This window comes from Pinus tabuliformis, chromosome J (genome assembly GCF_031772625.1).
Source record: "Pinus tabuliformis cultivar Carrire ecotype Pingquan chromosome J, CPIR1, whole genome shotgun sequence".
Taxonomy (NCBI): domain Eukaryota; kingdom Viridiplantae; phylum Streptophyta; class Pinopsida; order Pinales; family Pinaceae; genus Pinus; species Pinus tabuliformis.
In genome coordinates, this window is record NC_142295.1 from 750,709,931 (window position 1) to 750,731,884 (window position 21,954).

At 36.4% G+C, this 21,954-nt stretch overlaps 1 protein-coding gene across 1 annotated transcript; it reads right to left on the minus strand.

The window, feature by feature from the left end:
• Window positions 1-4,641: 4,641 nt before the first annotated feature.
• Window positions 4,642-10,024, minus strand: LOC149228905 (putative pectin methyltransferase QUA3). Its single transcript, XM_089380900.1, has 12 exons — window positions 10,019-10,024; window positions 8,996-9,478; window positions 8,322-8,525; window positions 7,954-8,158; window positions 7,501-7,762; window positions 7,013-7,390; window positions 6,434-6,529; window positions 6,032-6,230; window positions 5,535-5,676; window positions 5,289-5,383; window positions 4,952-5,029; window positions 4,642-4,770 (listed from the first exon to the last, which is right to left on the minus strand). The coding sequence occupies exons 1-12, from the start codon at window positions 10,022-10,024 to the stop codon at window positions 4,642-4,644; spliced, it is 2,277 nt and encodes a 758-aa protein (XP_089237026.1).
• Between the last annotated feature and the right edge of the window lie 11,930 nt (window positions 10,025-21,954).

Sequence of the window (21,954 nt, forward strand, 5' to 3'; positions counted from 1 at the left end):
TTCCTATCATGTATGCAGTCAAACCCAAATTATATAACATGTAGACGATTTCAAATATCATTTCTCTAGTATTTTCAGCATGCGGGTCTCCATATCCAAAAATGGTCAGAATCGTAATGGAAAAATAGATTGCAGTAATATAGAGAATCCAAAGGCTTTGTTTCATAAAATATGGAAATGCAGCACCAATCCATGTCCTACTTGGATCATGATATCTAGCAGCAAGCAGATATGAAAGGCATCCAGCATAGTGAACTGCAAAATGAAATTATTGGTGTTAACTTACACAAACAAGCTTAAAACAGCATGTCCAGAAATAGTTGAGTCGGATATTCTTCTCTGGTCTTGAGAATCGAGTACTGATCTGGAGTCTTGAGAACAGGGCACTGAAATAATTGAGTTGGAAGCATTTTTTCTTGGAAAGTTTCGTGCCTCAAATCTCCCAAGTATTGGAAGAGTCAAAGTATTTGATACCAATGATTAAAATTTCATTTGAATAACATTTCCTCTTTGTCCTAATTAACAATGTTGTTCTCATTCTGGAGGCAATCAAAAACTACCTGTGTATTTCTCAAAAGAAAACCCTTTTTCAAACTATATTGTTGTGTCTTCTCCAAATCAAAATCTTCTTTCAAACTAGATTGCTTAGCAGAATCAAGAAAAGATAGTAACATGTCTGAATTAAGAACAAATAATAGTTGTCCACTCAAAACTACCCATTCCTTTGAAGTCCAAGCTCAAAACTATTCGGTCCTTTGAAGTCCAACAGAACATGGAAGATATGACCATAACCCCTTCCTCCCTCCAAGTTACTAAGAACACTGCCACAGGTGCCACAACTCATTAGAATCATAAGAAATAAGCACTTTATCTACCTCAAATCCAAAGGTATTTGATGGGAGCAAGCAAATACCCATCCTTGGGAGCAAGCTATCCAGTAGATGCAAATTTTGAACACAATGCATAACTTAGATCCGATAGTATTTGAAGCATATCCTTAACAGAATGTAGTTCAGCAAATGCGAACTTCAATATGAACATGTTGCAAACTTGTCAAAAATATAGTACAGGGGGGCAAGATCCAAGAATCTTCTTTAATCATGCAAATAAGCTACCATATTTACTGCACTTTATACTGCTTGCAATTGCACGACTTCCTTAGTTGACATGGTTGTATGAACTGGTTGCAAACTTGTCAATAACATAATACAGGGGGAAAAGAACCAAGACTCTTCTTTAATCATACAAATAAGCTACCATATTTTCTGCACTTTATATTGTTTGCAATTACACGACTTCCCTAGCTGACATGGTTTTCAAAGTTTCTTTCCTGAGAATCATCAATCCATATCAGATGCATTCACAATCAAAGCCCCTTGCGAATTTGGGTATAGAATTTGTGCCATCTACCCTTAAACCTAAACTTATGTGTTACCAAATATAAAAATATATGCATGAACTAACCCCTCAGGGATTCTTTTTCCAAGGAATACTTTGCAGGGAAACCTACTGGATGCTTGTCCACTTTGGTGGATAGTGTCCCTAGTGAGCCTTACCCAGGAGGAACTGAATAATACACCTGTGGGCATGAAATTAGCCAAGTGCCCAACAACATCTCCAACAAATATTTCAATTAATCCCTTGTGTTCTATCAAAAAGTCCTAATCTCCCAGGGATAAACCATTTGGGGTAGAAAAACTAAGCCATCAAACATCTCATTCACCATCTTTTTCTTGGATATACAATGGATCCAATGATCCAATATAGCATCATCCATAATCATCCACTTAGCCTTCACTTCCCTTTCGTCATGAGTTGTCAACTGCTATAGATCTATAACCAGAGTCACAATATCCTTGAGATTATTCTATTCTAGTACAAATGTAACCCTCACCTTTCACCATAATAAATTTGAGGCACCATCCAATCTGTCTTCACACCTGAGGCTAGCTGCACAAACTCCCTAATCTAAAAAATAGTTTGAATTTCTTTTGATAGACTGATTGCTATTCCTTTCTCCATCCAACCTGTCCTCTGGAATGTAGCAGGAGACAAGTTTACAGTAAAGAAACCAACTGACTTAGTTTTGTGATTTCAAAGTAATGTATGTGCTACCAATGCCTGGGGTAAAACAAACAAGTCATTTGGAATGAGACATGTCATTTCTGTACTTCAAATTTTCCAATGTGACTAAAACATATAGTGAAACAAATGGTTGTTCCAAATTTATTTGTAAATGAAGTGCAAACATTCTAATATTCATGCTTATTATGTAATGAATCTCCTAACAAGAAGATACTAAGAGCATGAATAATCACTTTCCTTTAAAAAAAATTAGCTTGCCTGCTCTGTTTTACCCTTGTCTTTGTCTGCTAGTATGTCCTGCAAAATGAAACAAAATTTCAATGTTATTCTAGCTCCACATCAACATTTACAACGCTTTGTTGCAGTTCTCTGTTTGAAGACACATTCAGCAAAAGAAATAAAGTGAACCACCTAAAAGTTCTGAAATTTTGGACTCTGTAACGTTCAGAAAGATACCTACCACAGCACCAGATACTAACACATAAAAATCTGTGGGTGCTTCATTCATTAAAATGACATATTCCTTTGGGGGGAAGTAATTTGCCTTCATCTCTGAAACCTTCCAAGCATAGAGTGACTATTAGGTTATTTTTTCCTCAAAGTTGTTGTACTGAAGCCCACTAGCAAAGACAAAAAATAGGGTCTCTTACCATAATTAGACAATACTTACCAACTGGAAAAGAAAATCATGTGACACTCCTTGGAAAAGTTGATATGTTTGTTGTGAATAGCTTTTGCTAGCTTCCATTACAATATCTGAAGATATTGGACAATCCTAACTCAGAAATTAATCAACAAACAACATGCAGAGTGGGAGACATAGATGGCAAGGTATTTTTTTCAGGCACAAAATTGGACAATCATAGACCCCAGGAGAGAAATGGTAAGTTTAAAAGTCATGATGCAAAACTGAAACACCAGCTACATTGATCTGGAGTTTTGAAGTGTGGCACTGCAGGAAGAATTTGTGTCGAGGAGACATTCATGAAAAAATTGCAAGTGTGCTTGATATTGCAAGTTGAATGCCAAAATTGCAGTACTTCAGTTCTGATCTATGATAAGATTTGTGCCAAGAATCCATGATAGACACAATAGGAACCCACTCTAGCATGGCAATTAAACATGTGGTATTCAAGGTTGTGAAGAGTACTGTGATTGTAGAAAATGTATGGAAAACTGTGGAAAAATGGATAAAGAAGCTGGAGTGGGAAGGTGTTGCATGCATGTCTATTGACTTGCTAATAGGAGAAGAGAACAATTCATGTGCTATGGATTCCTAGAGTAGCTTGGAGGTGATATTTTGAGGATAATTCTGAATAAAATGGACACCAAGGAAGCTGGAATTGCAGAACTCCGAAAGTAGTTAATCTGAGGTTTTGATACTAACTGATATTAGTACAGTCAACAACAATGCAAAATACTTACAAATGTGAAGAAAAGAATGCGAGTTATAAAAGAATATCGTTGTAACTATGCATGATGTACACTCTATATTGTATTAGGTATTTATGAAAGCACAAAATTGGTGGAGAGTGATCATCTTTGGCCAATATTCTCAGGGTTACTAAATAAAAATTATAGAGTTAGGTGAGTGATCATTGTTGACCAATTCGTATATGATATATTCACAATGAGGTGGGCGGGATACAAAATATAAAAATCCATTTCTATACATATTTGGTTTAGTGACCAAGTCTCATCAGTACCTCCTTCTCTTTCCATTCAGGATTGCCTCCAGCAATAAGTTAAACATAGTGGAGATTAAGTTAAAAAATAACGGCATATGTGTGTCATGGATGTTACTAAAAATTATCCATAACAAAACTTAACAACTTCTGGTTCAAAGGGCAGGAATTCTTTAGTCTCATTCACCTTAATTTAACTAACACTCGGAAGTGTGAATTGTCTGTAACAACTCCACACATTTTCAGAGTCATGGGGAGATGTTTTATGTTCATCAATTTTTCCTGTGATTGCAGTCATAAAGTTGGTGAAAAAATAGACACGGGAGTTGAAGGTACATCTTTTTCAAATGACTATGTATTAGCTGAAGGTACAGTAGCTAAATAGGGGAGATTATGGAATCCATAAGAAACTCATAATATGCAAGCAATTGAAGGGCTATCTTTGTAAAAAAAAATAAAAAACAACCATGCCGAAACAAAATTTAACCATTTCACATCCTGCTCACAAACTCAAACTAAACAATTTTTAGACCCATGCCTTCTGTTAGTGGATATCACAATGAGACTTTTTAGAACAATAGATACCTCAGTGTCAGACAAGGGATGAACAAAGAGGAATCCCAGATAAAATGGAGACTTCTGACTTATTTTAAGTTTGATACATTATAGGTGCTAAATGCTTTTTCTAACCCCAGCGTCGCTTCTGATCCTAAAAGAATTCCACAATGTTTTGATTTTTATTGAGAGCTGAGAAAGTGTTAAAACATGGGTACAAACTCATAACATTAAAGAGGAGTATACTCTGAATATAAGATTTATCCCACGTGTCTACCTAGTCCTGTCAGCAAATCTAAAATAGAATGAATTTTCACTACCTATTTCTAATGTCAGACTCCCTCCGCCCAAGTCGAGGTCTGTCCACAGTCAGTGCAATTGCCTTAAAACCAACCCTCTCCGCTCTTCTAACAAGTTGTGCAACAACATTCCTATTCTTGTAAACCTGCCAGCAATGACATCTAAATTTTAACACCACTCATACATCCACATTTAGTAAACCCAACGCAATATAACTGATCTTACCATTGGTTTAGGAGCATATAATACAATTGGATGGATATGAACTCAATTACATCTCAGAAAATTTGGGAAGACAATCATACGGGTGGAAATGATAAACTTACATAAAGTTGAAAAAAGCGAATGCCTGGTCCAGTTGAAGCAACCTCTTCAACACTTGATGTAGCCCATGAAGAAAGCGTCTACAACAAATATGTCCAAGCCTCAATTTTTATCAACACAAACAAACTATTTCAAAATCCAAAATCATTATAATTTCTTAAATCCTTAATAGCTAGAAGGAAATTAAAACATTCAGAAGATCGATCCCACAAAGAGAAGACCGGTGCCTAAACATTAAACACTGATGTCAATTTCTTAAACACGAGAGAAGGCATCTCGTAAGCAATTAAATAATATAAGGTGCAATAGAAGTATAGTTTGGACCTTAAAGATACTCACATTTGCAAAAGCCATGCTCAACTTCTGTAGCAAGTTAACAAGTGCATGACTTTGAACAAGCTGCTTTCCAACGCTATAAAAACCTTTGGTGGATGCTGTTACAGTCACCAACTTTCCATTGCAAAGCTTCACCTCAGGGGAAATGGCATGAGAAATATAAGAAATCTACAGAAGAAACAATTCAGTTCCTAGCCATTATGGAGGTGAAGCTCAAAATTAGTGCAGGATTGGATAAGAAGTGCTCACGTCTATAGAAATTTGCAAAAGCCCTGCTCAACTGCTGTAGCAAGTTGACAAGTGCATGACTTTGAACAAGCTGCTTTCCAACACTATAAAAACCTTTGGTGGATGTTGTTACAGTCACCAACTTTCCATTGCAAAGCTTCACCTGTATATCAGGGGAAATGGCATGAGAAATATAAGAAATCTACAGAAGAAACAATTCAGTTCCTAGCCATTATGGAGGTGAAGCTCAAAATTAGTGCAGGATTGGATAAGAAGTGCTCACGTCTATAGAAAAAAAATCTCTAGGACGTTTGTCTTCAACAGATTGCCTTGTGGACTTCCTTATGACTGTACATCCCAATGTCATTAGTCACTAAAATACTATTCGTAATTCAATTTTTTTTCCCTTCAAAGTTCTAACTCATAAGCTCCAAAGAAAATCAACAAATTAAATTTGGCAATGTGCACATTGTTTGCCATGCTTCACAGTTCAAAATTTTCTGGAATCTTTGCATTACAATCAAATAAAGAACCATAGTTTGATGGCTTGAAGAGTACATGGACTCTGGCTCAGTGTCATAAACTTCTGTACTCCAGCGTATTGCACTTGCAATCTTTGCAACCCTATCAATGACCTTAGGAGTATCCCGGACAACAACAGTTCCTTCAGGCCGGAGAATTCTATCCATTTCAATCATCAAATCAACAAGACTACATCTGTAAGCATAAAATCCAAAACCAATGAGTAAGTAACACATGAACTTTAACATGGAACTAAAAATGATGATTGAAGAATGCCTATCACAGAGGAGGAGAGATATCATTCTTTAGACCAAGGTTCATGAATATAAACAATATAAAGTGATAGGTTCAGGAATCTGAAGAAAACCCAAAAGACAAATGGAGGATCAGAAAGGCACCTGTTTCCACCTCTACTCAGATCTCTTATTAGAGATTCAATGCCAATTGCATGAATAAAATCATATGTTCGAGGGTAAGAAGAGAAGGCCTCACACCTGCCAAATCACATTTCTAGTCATAGAATATTCAATGATATTGCCATAATCACCATCCTATTAAACTTGTTCCCAGAGTCCCCTGATCTCTCTAGAAAATAGTTAAATATCATGTAAATCTGAAGATGCCCTAGTTCCCGGAGCACCTTGATAACCAGAGAGAATTCACCATAATGCAAGTACATACTATTCAAATTGTATAGACGTGTTCTTGCTTGCACTCTCCCATCAAAAGATGAAACAAACCAAGGAAATCCATGGGCAGCAAATATTCCCATCTTATGGTACTTGAGATGTTGTTCCAAGAGCCAACCAAACTTAACTAGAACCTTGATTTGAAATTGAACTCAACGTCCAAGGAAGGCAATTGGAAAATCAGAAATCAAAGATGCAGTGTTGTAGGAATTTTAAGTACGTGAATTCTGCAGATCATAGCAATATAGTTCAAACACTTAACAAAACTCTCAAGGAATATAAACTTACCAGTCATGATAAACTCCAATAAGGCCTCTGTCATAAATCACAGCAAGAGTATTTGTTGTATAAGTAGGAACAACGTTCATGATCCAGACAGGATCTGCAATAAGTGCTGCTGCAAAGCCACCAAAACCTGCATTCATATCCATAACATTGCGTACACTTGAAGATCCTAACTTCAGATTCAACACATTCTTATAGTATGTCACTCTCCTTTGCCATCTCCGTGTATCAGCTTTAAATATATCCAGAAAATTCTTTATGTCTACAGCATGCTGAGGAGGTTCGTTCAACCGGCTTGGCCACTTTGGAAGCTCGATTAAACTGTTCTCTTTCTCTTTCAATGGTGGAAACTGGCTAATACACTCTTTCAATGGTACATACCTGTAAGCGGATTGAAAGAGAATGTTAGCCAGGAGATCAAAGCTCCAAGTTGGTGATATACATTTTTACATCAAAAAACACAATTTCAACTGCTAGATGGAATAAATTACCATGCCAAGTTGGGATCATCATGTTCGTCACATAAATTAGGTCCAGTTACACTCTTCAATGTGAAGCACGAGTTGTTGGAAGGTTTCTTCCAAATTGCAGTGTTGCCATCAATAATAACCAACTCGTAACATAATGCGTGCGCTAAATTCTGCAGGTCAGCCCATTCTTTCTCTTGTTTAGGCCACTGCACGGGAGGTCCAGAGATGACAAAGTAGCCTCCTGATCGCAACAAACGGTCCATCTCAATCATGTAAGATCCATCTGTTTGACAGAGTATTCCTTCAGTAAATACGCCTTTTGTAATTTTTGCACCATAGTGTGCAAGTACAGTGCTTTTAACTTTTTGTTTTCTTTGAGGTGAAAAATTAGATATCATCAATGGTGTAAATTCAAAACGAAATATCACTCAACAACGATATCTTCTCACTAGGTTAGAGATGGAGAAAGATTACTGTAAGTAGTGAAGGGTACCAAACATCGGGAACAATGAATCAGGTCAAATACATGAGCAGGGAAGGGCAGTCTGTGGGTTCCAAGCATTGCTAGAAACGCATGTATGCCCCTTTCCAATGCAAACTGTATCTGTGACTTGTGTGAATCCCGAGGAGCAAAAGACATGGTTAATATATCTTCCTTAAATCCTCCAAAGCTGGCAACCTGCATTTAGGGAGTCAAGATTCAATATTAATCAATCAATCAATCAATTGTGATATTCCCTTTGGTAATGGGTCGTGGCTCTACTAGTACATTTACAAATTAGATTGCAAAGGTGCTTCAAAAACAATACATTAAGGAGAAGAGAAAGGGAGAAAGTTCAAACCCCACAGCCAACATCCAAAGCTGTCCTGATGGTTCCACCACTTATAGGTAAATATTGTTTCAGCGTCTGAATGTATTGTATTGCTCCATCGGGAAACATGGTGCCACCACCTGGAAATATGAAGTAAGGTCCTTCTGCCTTCATCCAGCCCTGATGCCCTTTCCGATCTGCAATCTTGTTATGGGGCATATTGCTATGCCATATCTACCATGCAGGTTTAATCAAACAACAAGATTTAATAACAGATTTTAAATTAAGCTATTCTGCAGTACCCAAGATTGAGTCAAGTCTTTGATGCATGATTTTTGGCAGACAGCAAAATGACATCGGGAGATTCCTCGAGCCAATTCGAAACTAATAGTAATATTACAGAAAGAAAATTGGTTGTCTTCCGTTCAATAAGCACATAGAGATTTATCAATAGATTAACAGTCTTTCCCCTGCCTACCCAAGAAAGTAGTTATATCTAATTATGGAACCCAAATACCACTGAATGTCTATAGAATCTAGAACCAAGAACAAGCTATTTCAAATTACCAATTTGGCATCCAGCATTTTGCAATTTCTAAAATGTAATTCCTAAAATCATAATGCTCTTTCTCACAACTTTAAAATTCAACTGGAAACCGACATTAAAGAAAACATATGTTTGCCATTAGAAAAGTGAGAAAGACCTTGTGGAGACTTTCAGGCCATGGCAGAGGAATTTTGTAGTCGAGAGGTGGTGGAATGAGGCAGAGGAGATTTTGATCTTGAGGAGGGCAGTGCCTCTCTCTGTAAACATTTCTTTCTCTGGTGAAATGGCTACTCCGTCGTGGATCTTCGCAAGGACAGTAATCGACGGATTCCAAGGGGCAGGCCTCCACTGCTGCCTCCCCTGATTCAACCACTCTGAGAAAGCGTTCTCTGTGCTGGGGATGTCCATCTCTGTCCCTTCCCCTGCTCAGCACCAATGCTTGTCTCCCCAATGCAGCGAACGAACCTCCCACTGGAGTAAATACGCAGAGGAAAAATACGAAGACCGCCAAGAAAAGCACGCCTGAAACCAAATCCAGAGCGAGGGCAAGTGCAAGGTATCCACACGGAGAAGCACCTGGAAGTAGCGTAGTGTCGAGCGAGGGCAAGCGTCGATCCGCTGGGTCGCATCGTATACCGGTCTAATCAATTGGATGGGTAAGATTATTTTCATCATCTAACACTTAAATCAAAGGCTCAGAAATGTACACGTAACCCAAGAGGACAGTGGATTTCAAAGGGAAACGCCTTACGGCGTAATTATTATTTTTTATTTTTATTTCAAAGGGAATGGACATAATGACGGACTCACACATCAACACATACTAGGTTGTACAATAAGCTTATGTTTAAAAATATTAAATTCAATAATTTATTTTGAATATTTTAATTAAATTATACTTAAAAATAAAAATTATTTTCTAATATTTGTTCATATTTTTATAATAAATTAATGATTAATAATAATAAATATTAAAAAGTATTTCTTCCCATTTTTATGAATATCAATATAAATAATTAATAGTTATATTTTTTAATAACTAATAGTATAATTATTAATAAATATAAATAATAAAAAAATTTATTGATATAATTAACAATATTAATATATAAGAGGCTATTGCTATATATCAACCACATTACTTATTTATTATTTAATTTATGTAATTGTGGCAGTTTACTTGCATTTAATATTCAGGAAGTTAATTGTTAGACTAGAATCATCTTCTTTTTATCCTTCCAGGAAAGTCATACATCAGACTTTTTCCATTTAAAAATATTCAGATATTTTCACTCTCTCAAAGAACCAAATTCATGTAATTATCAGTTAAATGTATCTACTTTTATGATTAATGAAAGTATGACTTCTTTTTCCACCTGAAAGAAAAACAAAAACATCAGAGCACTCTGCGCACTGAGTTGAAAGAGTCTACATTAAATGCCCTGCTCGTCTATATTGAGGAAGTTAGTTGTTAGACAGGAATTATCTTCCTTTTATCCTTGGAAGGAAATAATTTCTATTTCCTCAGAGAGAAGCTCAGAGAAGCTAATTAGACCATTTTTATTTAAGCAAGTTCAGATATTTTCACTCTCTCATAAAAGCTAATTCAGGTAATTCTCAGTTAAATGTATACTTTTATGATTAATGAAATTATAATTTTTTTTCAAAACCAAAAAACATCTGAGTGTATATAAATGGGCATTTGAAAGGGTCTACGTTAAATGCCCTGCTCATCCGGAATCATCTTCATTTTATCGTTCCAGGGAAGTCGTACATCAGGCCACTCTGAGCACTGGAGGCGATTCCTATTTCCGCCACAATTCTTTAATTAATGCCCCCTGATATGCGGGAGCATTAGGGAAATATAACGCGAGTTGAAAAAACTGGAAGTGAAAAAAAAACAGTTCGCGTTACATTTCCTTAATGCCCCACATATCGGGGGCATTAATTAAAAAATTGTGGCGGAAATAGGAATCGCCCAGCACTGAACGCTAAGTGGGCCTTGAAAGAGTATACAGTAAATGCGCTGCTCATGTTCAGCAGAGCCTAACATGGGTGCAATTAATGTTTAAATCAATTGCAGTCAATGTTGGGATTTGAAAACTCAACCACTTGTTGAATTTGATTGAGCGGGATGCTTGTTTTAGCACTTGTTAGGATAAGGTGACTAGAGAGGCGAGGCAACAATTTAATTCTGAATATCTTTTTGGGGCGGAACCTGTAACTTTTGGATTGTAAAATTTTAGAATTTGTTTAAATAGAAAATTTGATTTCTCTAAAAGGAGAGAAGGAAGATGATTCAAATTCATCAAAAATTTTTGGTGCACTCCAAATTTTACAAATCGATCAATGTAACTCAGATTTGTTTTTTTAAATTCTGATCTCTATTAAACAAAAAATCTGAGAAAAAAAGGTAAATTTTTCTGGAATTTAGTTCATGACTTTATAAAACAAAATTCATAAATTTTCAATAATTATTTCACCCAATTTAAAAAGGGAAACTCCATAGAACACCCATATTAAAATATTGATGGTTAGCCAATTGCATGTCAAATTCCATATTCATTACCCTCATTCTATAGATTAAAATTGCAGAACATCCCATCATTTAGACTTTGGATAATTGGAAAAATAATAATAATAATAATTTAATCTATTAAATTTGATATAATTGTATATAAGTATTGTTTAATTATTTTATATTTATTTATATAGGCTTACTCTATTGGAATTGACCACTTTAATGAATTTGTTAAATTAGGCACTTTAATGATTTTGCTAATTAAATTTTTTAATAATTACCTGCTCAGGGTTAGCCTTTGAAATCAACTCCCCTCTTGGCTCTTACTATGATCCGTCCCATTTGATGCTAGACTATTAAAATGTTTTCCACCATTAAATTAAAGTTCCTCATTATAATTGAAACTATACCTGTCTTACCTCTTCTGTAGGTTTTCTGAAACGCAGTTGTCTATAACGCGACTTTTTGAAAGCCTTTCCAGCGGGTTTTTCCGGTCGAAATCCGACAGGAATTTATTGGAATCGCAAGTTTGATAGCTAGTTTCTGCACAATGAAAGCATCCCAGGGGTTTTCGAGGGTGCTGAATGCAAATATGCACTTAAAAAACCATTTTAACTGCAACAAATCAAGATTTAACCTCAATTTCTTCCGCCGGATTCCGTCACCGGAATCTCCAAAAAGTCGCATTATAGACAACTCCTTCTGAAACACTGTTCTACCACCCATGTCAGCTCTAAGATGTCACATGGAAGTGGCGAGGACTTGTGTCGTAGAGGATCTTGCTTGAAGCTGCTGGCCACTACGTAGGCCTTGGTCCTGTGGAGCTTATTGGATCAAACGAAAAATATTTAACTTGTGGGTGTCTTCTGGATTTGGTTTATAGTGTTTCGTTGGAATTCCTTTCCTCGTGAAACTAACAGTCTTGAAGGAATAATTTCATCCTATGCGTGCAACCCTCTGTGGGTGTATTTGGAAATTAAGGATGTGGAATATGCTGAGGTCCTTGAAGCAACTGCATCACTGAGCTTAATACCTTTGTGCACCTATGGAGCTTTGGAAGTCTCAATTAGGGCATCTCTCTAAGCAAACCATTTGGAAGACCTATTCAGTACTTGCACAACAACTGAGGCCGCTCTTTCACTCGTTTGGAATGAGATCTGCAACCTTCCCACCTTTGTTAAGCTTATGTATGTGCTTTTCCGTTGCAGTAACCATTAAGATAGATCAATATTATTTTCCATTCATTGCAAATTTCACAATTTGATGTGGGTATGTTGTTTGAAAGAATATTCATGTTGCTCTGGGTCCGATTTAGGGAAGGATCTGAGGTGGGTATTTTTTGTGTATGTACAGTTGAGTCTTGATATCTTCTTAGAATGGGTGATGCAGAAGAAATCCAACCCCTTGTATGTGACAATGGATCTAAAATGGTTAAGGTTGGTATTTATGTTTTTGTTTTTCTAATATTTATGTCTCATTCAGATCAGATTGGTCTATGGGAATGAAGGCTAGCTTTTACAGTGTTGGTCTATGCTCCATGATCTTTGTTATTAGATTCCCAAATTTGATTGCAAGAAGTTGCAGTAGTGTATGTTTATTGCAGACCATCTTGTAATCCATGTGGATATTGCCTCAAACTAAGGGGCTAGGTTGGGAATGAAGGCTAGTTTTTACATTGTTGGTCTATGATCCTTGATCTTTGTTATTAGATTCCCCAATTCGATTGCAAGAAGTTGCAGTAGTGTATGTCTATTGCAGACCATCTTGTAATCGATGCAGATATTGCCTCAAACTAAGGAGCTAGGTTTTAAAAGATTTATGTTCATTGAGGACTGTGATTTTGTTTCTGAGTTATGTTGATCCTATCCATTCTTATTCTTGTGATGCCTATATAAGGCTGGATTTGCTGGAGACGATGCTCCGCGTGCTGTTTTCCCAAGCATTGTGGGCAGACCAAGGCATACTGGTGTGATGGTTGGTATGGGGCAAAAAGATGCATATGTTGGAGATGAAGCTCAATCAAAGAGGGGTATCTTGACTCTCAAGTATCTGATCGACCATGGTATTGTGACCAACTGGGATGACATGGAGAAGATCTGGCATCACACATTTTACAATGAACTCCAAGTGGCCCCTGAGGAACACCCTGTGCTTCTCACGGAGGCACCACTTAACCCCAAGGCTAATAGAGAGAAGATGACACAGATAATGTTTGAGACTTTCAATGTGCCTACCATGTATGTTGCAATCCAAGCAGTACTTTCTTTGTATGCAAGTGGACGAACCACAGGTACTATCATATGCAAATGGAACCTTCGTCAATGGTGTGAAAATTTTTGTTCCCCATTATTAGCATCAGTTCCAATCCCCTCTGATTATGGGGAATTGATATTCCCAACAAGTACCACAAGCAACCCAATTTCAAGTAATGAGCTGAGTCTTCGCAATGTGGTATTAAGGGTTTCTCACAACTTCAGTGGAAGAACCATCAGTGCTAAGTTTGCAAAAGAAAAGAGGGATATTGCTTTCAAGAGGAAAAAGGATCACTATGACCTCAATGTGTGTATGGATATGATTCATGGATATGGTGCAAGTTACCATCCTAGATGTACATATCTGAGAATCACCATACTGCTTACCTTCATGAATCTTTTGGCAGCCCAATATGCGTGGATATAGTCTTACCACTTAGTTGTGGTCAAAGCCTCACCAAATACGCTTTTTGTCCTTAAACATTTCGTTTTTGGGAAAAACGTATATGAGAGTGAAACACGGTCAGTTATATATTCATGTATGAGGCTTGCTGAGATTTTATTTTCCCTAAACTGATTTCTTAAGTCATTTTTGTCCTCAAATAGTAAGCACAAGGATCCACTACTTCTGACAAAATAAAGATGAACATAGTTATGCTAGGCATGATCTATTTATTGGCTTGCTTAGTGAGAAGAAATCACTTCCCTTTTCATATGGAATGTGCCATATTATCATATGGAAATGGAACCTTGGTCAACAGTGTGAAACTTCTTGTTCCCCACTATTAGCATCAGTTACAATCCCCTACGATTATGGGGGAATTGATATTTCCAACAAGTACCACAAGCAACCCAATTTCAAGTAATCAGCTAAGTCTTGGCAAGGTGGTATTAAGGGCTTCTCATAGCTTCAATGGTAGAACCATCAGTGCTAGTTTTGCAACAAAAGAAAAGAGGGATATTGCTTTCAGGAGGAAAAAGGATCGTTATGCTCTTTTCGGTGTCTCTTGTCATGCCTCCTACAATGATATCAGGGTTGCATATAGAAGACTGGCACTGAAATACCACCTTGATGTCATGCCTCTGTACTAGCTTGAGACAACCACTGACCTTTTTTCTGAGATAAATCAGGCTTATGATACTATGTATGATCCACAAAAGAGAAAAGCATATGATGATCTGCACCTCATACCCAAGTTTGACACTACCAGGGATGCATCATCCCCATCCTCATTTGGGCATTGGAGAGGAAGGAATTGGGAAACAGGTCAATGCTAGTGTTGAGGGGGAATTGTGACCATGTTCTTATTTCTCAATCCAGTGTGTGGATTTTGGTTATGTATTAGAGATGAATAAGACCTTTCAAGATTGTACCTTCTAGAAAAGGTAATGGACCAAGATCCGTGGTAAAAAATTTCAAGCTGCTTGAATGTACTCTGGTACTCTGCTTCCTATTTATGTATGGTGTGATGCTTGTACCCATGACCTCTTGTTTAATATATGTTATTATGTATATATTTCTTTATGATGGGATGACGTTGTAATTAGTTTTGGTGGGATATTTGTCTGGAGGATTCTTACCAGGAGTCACTTCATTTTGCATATTGTATTCTTAATTTTATCAAGAAAAAGTTTTGGATTCACCTAAAAATCTGCACTTCTTATGTGTATTGCAGATGTGGATTTCAAAATTAGAATATGATGAGTTTGGCACCTCAATTGTTCATAGGAAGTGCTTCTAGAGTTTTGGACGTTTGGTACTTCTATCTAGGAGGAGAACTCATGCATATGCCTTGTTAGTTTTAGGTTTTATGGAGGACTAGCATTGTAAAGAGAGGATTTTTGCGTTTATTTGTGCACTGACTTTCCTGAGTTAGTTTTGAGGCTTGGGTTGTTCATTGCTTTGGATTCATGAAATAATTTGAGCCTCTGGTAAAGGATTGCTTTGGAATCCTTACATTGGCCAAATTTAAGTTGTGCTGGTATTTTCCACCCTATCGTGCTTGATTCATTGTATTTTATTATATATATTCATACGGATTGGGAAACCATTATCATGTGTGAAATGTCTCTGCATGATTGTGATTCAAGGATGAGCCGTAACCATGCTGTTGAAAACTTGTTGCATGTTTTGTTCTCTTCGAAGGCTTGTGGCTTTAAGCATAGTATTTACTATTAAGTCTAACTGAGCCTATTTTATGTCAATATTTAGGAGTGACAATGCATGATGACCACATATGAAAGTTATCTCCACAGCCATGAAGACCTAACTTACCTCAGAAATAAATACTACCATGATATAAAGGGTACGAGTTAAATATGATTCAGCAGATAAGAAATCTGCAATACAATATAAGCAGAAATAATACACCTGTAAATTCTCTATTGATTTTCTGCATCTACTAATATTAAGATTTTGAATCACAAGTGTCATGAAGTATAAAATAGTTATTCTGCTGGACTTATGGAAGTAGATTGGTAAAATATAACCTGTGCTAGATCAGGTACCAAGGAGGACACATATAGGGTAATTGTCTAAATATTGAGTTCCCTTGACACATTGGATCATTCTCTTGGGTGTTTTTAATGTGCCAGATTCGTGGTTCTTCCTCACATTAATGGAATATGCCATAGGCCTTCCTTCCTGTATGTGAAACTTGCATCAAGAACATACTAATATCAATGCATATTAGTAGTCCCTAAGACAAGGAGGCTAAAATTTTTATAATTGTCCATAACAGGATCAACACTAATGGCAGAAACAACATAATACCTTACACATCCCTTACAAGTTCTTCCCATGAACAGTGTATGCATAGATCGTTGCACTACTTCAACTAGGTAACTAGTTGACCTCAATGTGAGTATGGATATGATTCATGGATATGGTGTAAATTACCATCCCAAATGTACATCTCTGAGATTCATCATACTACTTACCTGCCTGAAATCTTTTGGTAGCCCAAATATGAGTGGATATAGTCTTACCACTCAGTTGTGGGCAAAGCCTCACCAAATAAACTTTTTGTCCCTAAACATTTCGTTTTTGGGAAAAACGTATACGAGAGTGAAACACATCCAGTTATATATTAATGTATCAGTGATTTTATTTGCCCTGAACTGATTTCTTAAGTTCTTTTTGTCCTCAAAGAGTAAGCACAAGGATCCACTACTTCTGACAAAACAGAGCTGAACATAGTTATGCTAGGTATGATCTATTTATTGGCTTGCCTAGTGAGAAGAAATCACTTCCCTTTTCATATAGACTGTGCCATATTATCATATGGAAATGGAACCTTGGTCAACTGAGTGAAACTTCTTGTTCCCCACTATTAGCATGAGTTCCAATCCCCTCTGATTATGGGGGAATTGATATTCCCAACAAGTACCACAAGCAACCCAATTTCAAGTAATTAGCTCAGTATTGGCAATGTGGTATTAAGGGCTTCTCACAGCTTCAATGGCAGAACCATCAGTGCCAATTTTGCAACATAAGAAAAGAGAGATATTGCTTTGAGGAGGAAAAAGGATCACTATGCTCTTTTGGGTGTCTCTTGTCATGCCTCCTGTAATGATATCAGGGTTGCATATACAGAAGACTGGCATTGAAATACCACCCTGATCTGCACCAGCTTGAGACAGCCACTTACCTTTTTTCTGAGATAAATCAGGCTTATGATACTTTGTCTGATCCACAAAAGACAAAAGCATATGGTGATCTGCACCTCATACCCAAGTTTGACACTACGAGGGCTACATCATCCCCATCCTCATTTGGAGATTAGAGAGGAAGGAATTGGGAAACAAATCAATGTTGGTGTTGAGGGGGAATTGTGACCATGTTCTTATTTCTAACTCCAGGGAATGGATTTTGGTTATGTATTAGAGATGAATAAGACCTTTCAAGATGGTACCTTCTAGAGAAGGCAAAGGACCAAGATCCATGGTGGAAATTTTCAGGCTGCTTGAATGTACTTTGGTACTCTGCTTCCTATTTATGTATGGTGTGATGCTTGGACCCATGCCCTCTTGTTTAATATATGTTATTATGTATATATTTCTTTATGATGGGACAACCTTGTCATTAGTTTTGGTGGGATATTTGTGTGGAGGATTCTTACTGCTACCACAGTAGTCAAGATGGTCACTTCTAACTTTCTTGTAGTCAAATCACATGGACATCATTGGATAATGGAGATCATCACAATGAAGCTTGCTCCAAGAGTGCTTGGGACATTGAAGAAGCCATGAGAATTTTTGTGCCTCTTGCAATCTGTCTCAACAATGGCTTACAACATCTATGGTATTTTATACAAAATTTTGTGCAAGATCAAGAGATCCATGCCTAAGGGTCAACTCGACTTATCATGACTTTAGTATTTATATAAAAATAAAACATAGATAGATAGATACATTGAGTTTGGTTAGAATTGTAACTTGTTTCCAATATTCATTTTTATAGAATACTTATCATATGTTTATTGTAGATATTATCTAGCACCATTAAAAAGTTGTTTCCAACATTCTCATTTGTGTCCTCATATGGTGATGACAAGCCTATTTTCGAGGTCTTTATATTGTTCTTTGTAGTGGTAATAAATGTTGATTGAATGATCTTGGACATTGTAAATATATGATTTTGAAACATTATAATGATGTGTATTCCTCATAGGGTGATCACAAACCTATTTTGAAGGTCTTTATATTGTTCTTTGTAGTGGTAATAAATGTTGATTGAATGATCTTGGACATTGTAAATATATAATTTGAAACATTATAATTATATGTAGAGATTGCATCGATTTTATAAGACACTTCAAGCTACTAATTCCTTTTCTATGCAACATCTAATGCAAATGCTAGAATAATGTAAATTAAGAAATAACAACATATTCTCCTTATTACCACTAAACCAATCTAGATAAATTTAACTTGCTTACATATTTAAATCAAATATTTAAACTATGTTTAAAATATTTTTTTTAACTAATTAAAATTAAAAAAAAAAAAACACTTATCAAGATTAGAAAAAAATACAATTTAAAATGACAATATATTGAAACATGAGAAAGGTGAAAAGACGTGAAAAATGAAAATACTTGCGAAGATTAGAGAAAAAACAATTTAAAATGAAAATATATTGAAACGTTCGTGAGTTGCAATTCAAATATATGTTGAGTTACAATTCAAATCTAGAGATGCGTGTGCGTTACAGTTCGTCGAGTACAGTTCGCGCCATGCTCATGAGGTGTGGCGATTGACGCTTGCGGCCATAGTTGTAAAGAGGCATAAACTAGCAATTGCACCAAATGTTGCAAAGGAAATGCCGTAAAACATAAATTCGAGAAGAGTAGTGAGATATAGAAGATCATTGAATATAAAAATTAGTAAATAAAATCTAAAAATTAGTAAATAAAATGTCATTCAAATCTAGAATATAAAGAAAAATCACTTACATTATGTCAAATTTACAGATTCTATAACCTTTCCAACAGAGATTTCCTCTCAATTTTCAAAGATGCTCTTTCAAGTTCCAATAGAAAGTATTTGATAAAAAATGTGCTTTTTTTCAATATTGAATTGTCTCACTTGATCAAAAGCTTATAGCCTTTTACCACTTTCTCTTAAGGTGACTGGATTTTCCTTTGATTATTCTTTCTTAACTTCTTTTCGGTATTTGGATTGGTTTGTGACACATGAGGGTTATATTGAAATTTTTTTTTTTTCGAAAACGGGAAATTCCAAATTTACCATTGGATGAACTAATTTAAAGCTATATCAATAAATCTAGGGACTCACATAACAACTTTACAATGTTTGATAGGAAAGAAGTGGATCTTTTATTGAGCATTGATTAAATAATTATTTTAATTCACTATTCATAGATACCGTGGTGAACTCTTATGGATGATTTTCCTTTGATTATCCTTGCTTAACTTCTTTTGGGTATTTGGATTGGTTTGTGACACATGAGGATTATATTGAAAGTTTTTTTTTTTTTTTTTGGTTTTTGTTTTTTTTGTTTTGTTTTTTTTTTCCCCCGAAAATGGGAAATTCAAAATTTACCATTGGATGAACTACTTTAAAGATATATCAGTAAATCTAGGGACTCACATAACAACTTTACAATGTTTGATAGGAAAGAAGAAGAAGTGGATCTTTTATTGAGCATTGTTTAAATAATTATTTTAATTCACTATTCATAGATACCATGGTGAACTCTTATGGTAGCATCCACGAGATTTCCTTTATTCAACATGATATTTTGTGAGACTTACTATATATTTGACTAGGAAGGGGCCTATAAATAAACACAAAAGGATTTTTATGCCTTAGAAAACAGACTCTATTTAGAAAAAGTGGAAAAATTTTGTGAAGTGTGCATTTGATGTTGAGATTGTTTCTTTCCACACAAGTTTGGTGCATATTTCTTTCTCCTCTGACCAATTTTTAATATTGAACTTTGGAAAAAGTGGAAAAAGTTTGTGAAGTGTGCATTTTTTTTTGTTAAGCTTGGTAGGTCCTCTTTTTTCCATTCATTTATAAGAAAATTTACACGACATAGATTGGCTAGGTGGCCTCAACTTGCCCATTGGGAAACCAAGTCTGTTGGCCACCTATCCGCGTTGTATGCCATCCAGAAACAAAAAAGTTTCAGTATTTCTATCCAAGCTATATAAGTCTCTATTTCATGACCATACTCTAGATTTTTACCTATACATATTCTTGCATAAGGAAAAGTAAAAGCTATCCGCATATAAAACAAAATGAAACAAGGGAGATTATCTAATCATTATGTTCCTCCGAGGTCGATTCCACTGGCGCAGGGTCTTTGACATTCGATCGAGGCATCTCAGACAGTTCCAAGATACATGGAATATGCCTCTCAATTTTTCCCAGCGTGATATCTTGCTTATGGAGTTGAAACTGAACTTTCTAGAATTCCTGTTTGTAGCTCGACATGCCTTGGATAGTAACAACCATGCCCACCGAAATATGCTCCATAGCCTTTGCCCAGTAGGATTTCATCAACCAATAAAGATATAAGGTCTGTTTAAATTGAGTGATTGTGCCTCTAGTGTTACTAGGATCTGAGACTAGGGTCCTCTAGTCATCCATCTCCGCATCTGTCTCGCTATCCTGCTTGACTTCCTCTTCCCATTCCTCTAAAATTTTCTGAATACCTTCATCATTTCCCTCACGATATGCCTCTGTAGCCTCGCTGATAGGCCTTTCCACCGATTTTATACGTGTGAGAGGCTCGGATGTGCTCAGTTCCTTTTCCTTTTTGGGCAACTGGGCCTGTCTTCCACGACCACAACTTTTTGCAGGATGAGCCATGGCGAAGATGCCCCAATCCTGTTCATTGCAAAAATTCATTAACCAAAAACAATTCAACATGGTATAACAATGATCACGCCCCTGGTTTGTACTATCACAGATAACCGCCCCACCTTGCTCCTCCCCTTCCCCTTCGGTGTCGATTCTAGAGCCTTCATGGCCATAGGTCCATTCCCCAGGAGGGGTCGACCTACTGCCACCAGCACATAGACTCCGTCACCACACCCATATCCTCACGGGTGTAGGAAGGTTATCTTCCCCTCACCAATTACCAGTTGGTGAGCACTGTCGCATGCCAGTGTTAGGATAGCCATGGTTTGCATACCCTTTCCCCTATGCCTAAGATGCAAGCGGATAGCCATTGGTATTTTCTTGCCCGACTTCCCACTCATAATTCCCAGCATTTCCCTCTTTGCAATTATAGCTATCTACCTCTGAGTGGCTCTGAAGTGTGCATTTGATGTTGATACCAATTTTCAATATTGAGTTGTCTCACTTGATCAAAAGCTTGAAGTCTTGGCTGTGAAGTGTTCATTTGATGTTGATACCAATTTTCAATATTGAACTATCTCACTTTCAAAAGCTTGAAGTCTTTTACATTCTACTTGCACATAATTTGATCATGTACCTGCACATAAATTCAGCATGTAACCATTTCATATTTCAAGTCTTTTATGATATATATTTCCCCTAACTATGCCAAATTCCTACGAGTTACAACTCAAGCTTCCGTACCTATTAAATAATTGTGTTAATTTGGGTACAACCATCTTATATGCAATTTTACTGAGGAAATTTCAAACATAAGTAAAAAATTTATTGTCTTCCTCTAATATCCATTTTCCCTAACACTGCTAAATTTCCCTCCCAAATTATTCTCGACCCATCAAATGATTCTAAGTTAATTTGGTCACACCTATCTTATATGCAATCTTTTTGAGAATATAATTTCTAATTTAGGTGGTAGGGACTAAGCTACCCTGTGGCACTTGGTTATAGTCG

Bases quoted from the DNA above. Each gene is read 5' to 3' on its own strand.
- LOC149228905 (XM_089380900.1), bottom strand. The intron at 8,526-8,995 runs GTCTTTCTCACT...CCTGCATGGTAG, and splicing joins GGCCTGAAAGTCTCCACAAG to ATATGGCATAGCAATATGCC. The intron at 6,530-7,012 runs GTAAGTTTATAT...GTGATTTGGCAG, and splicing joins ATTGGAGTTTATCATGACTG to GTGTGAGGCCTTCTCTTCTT.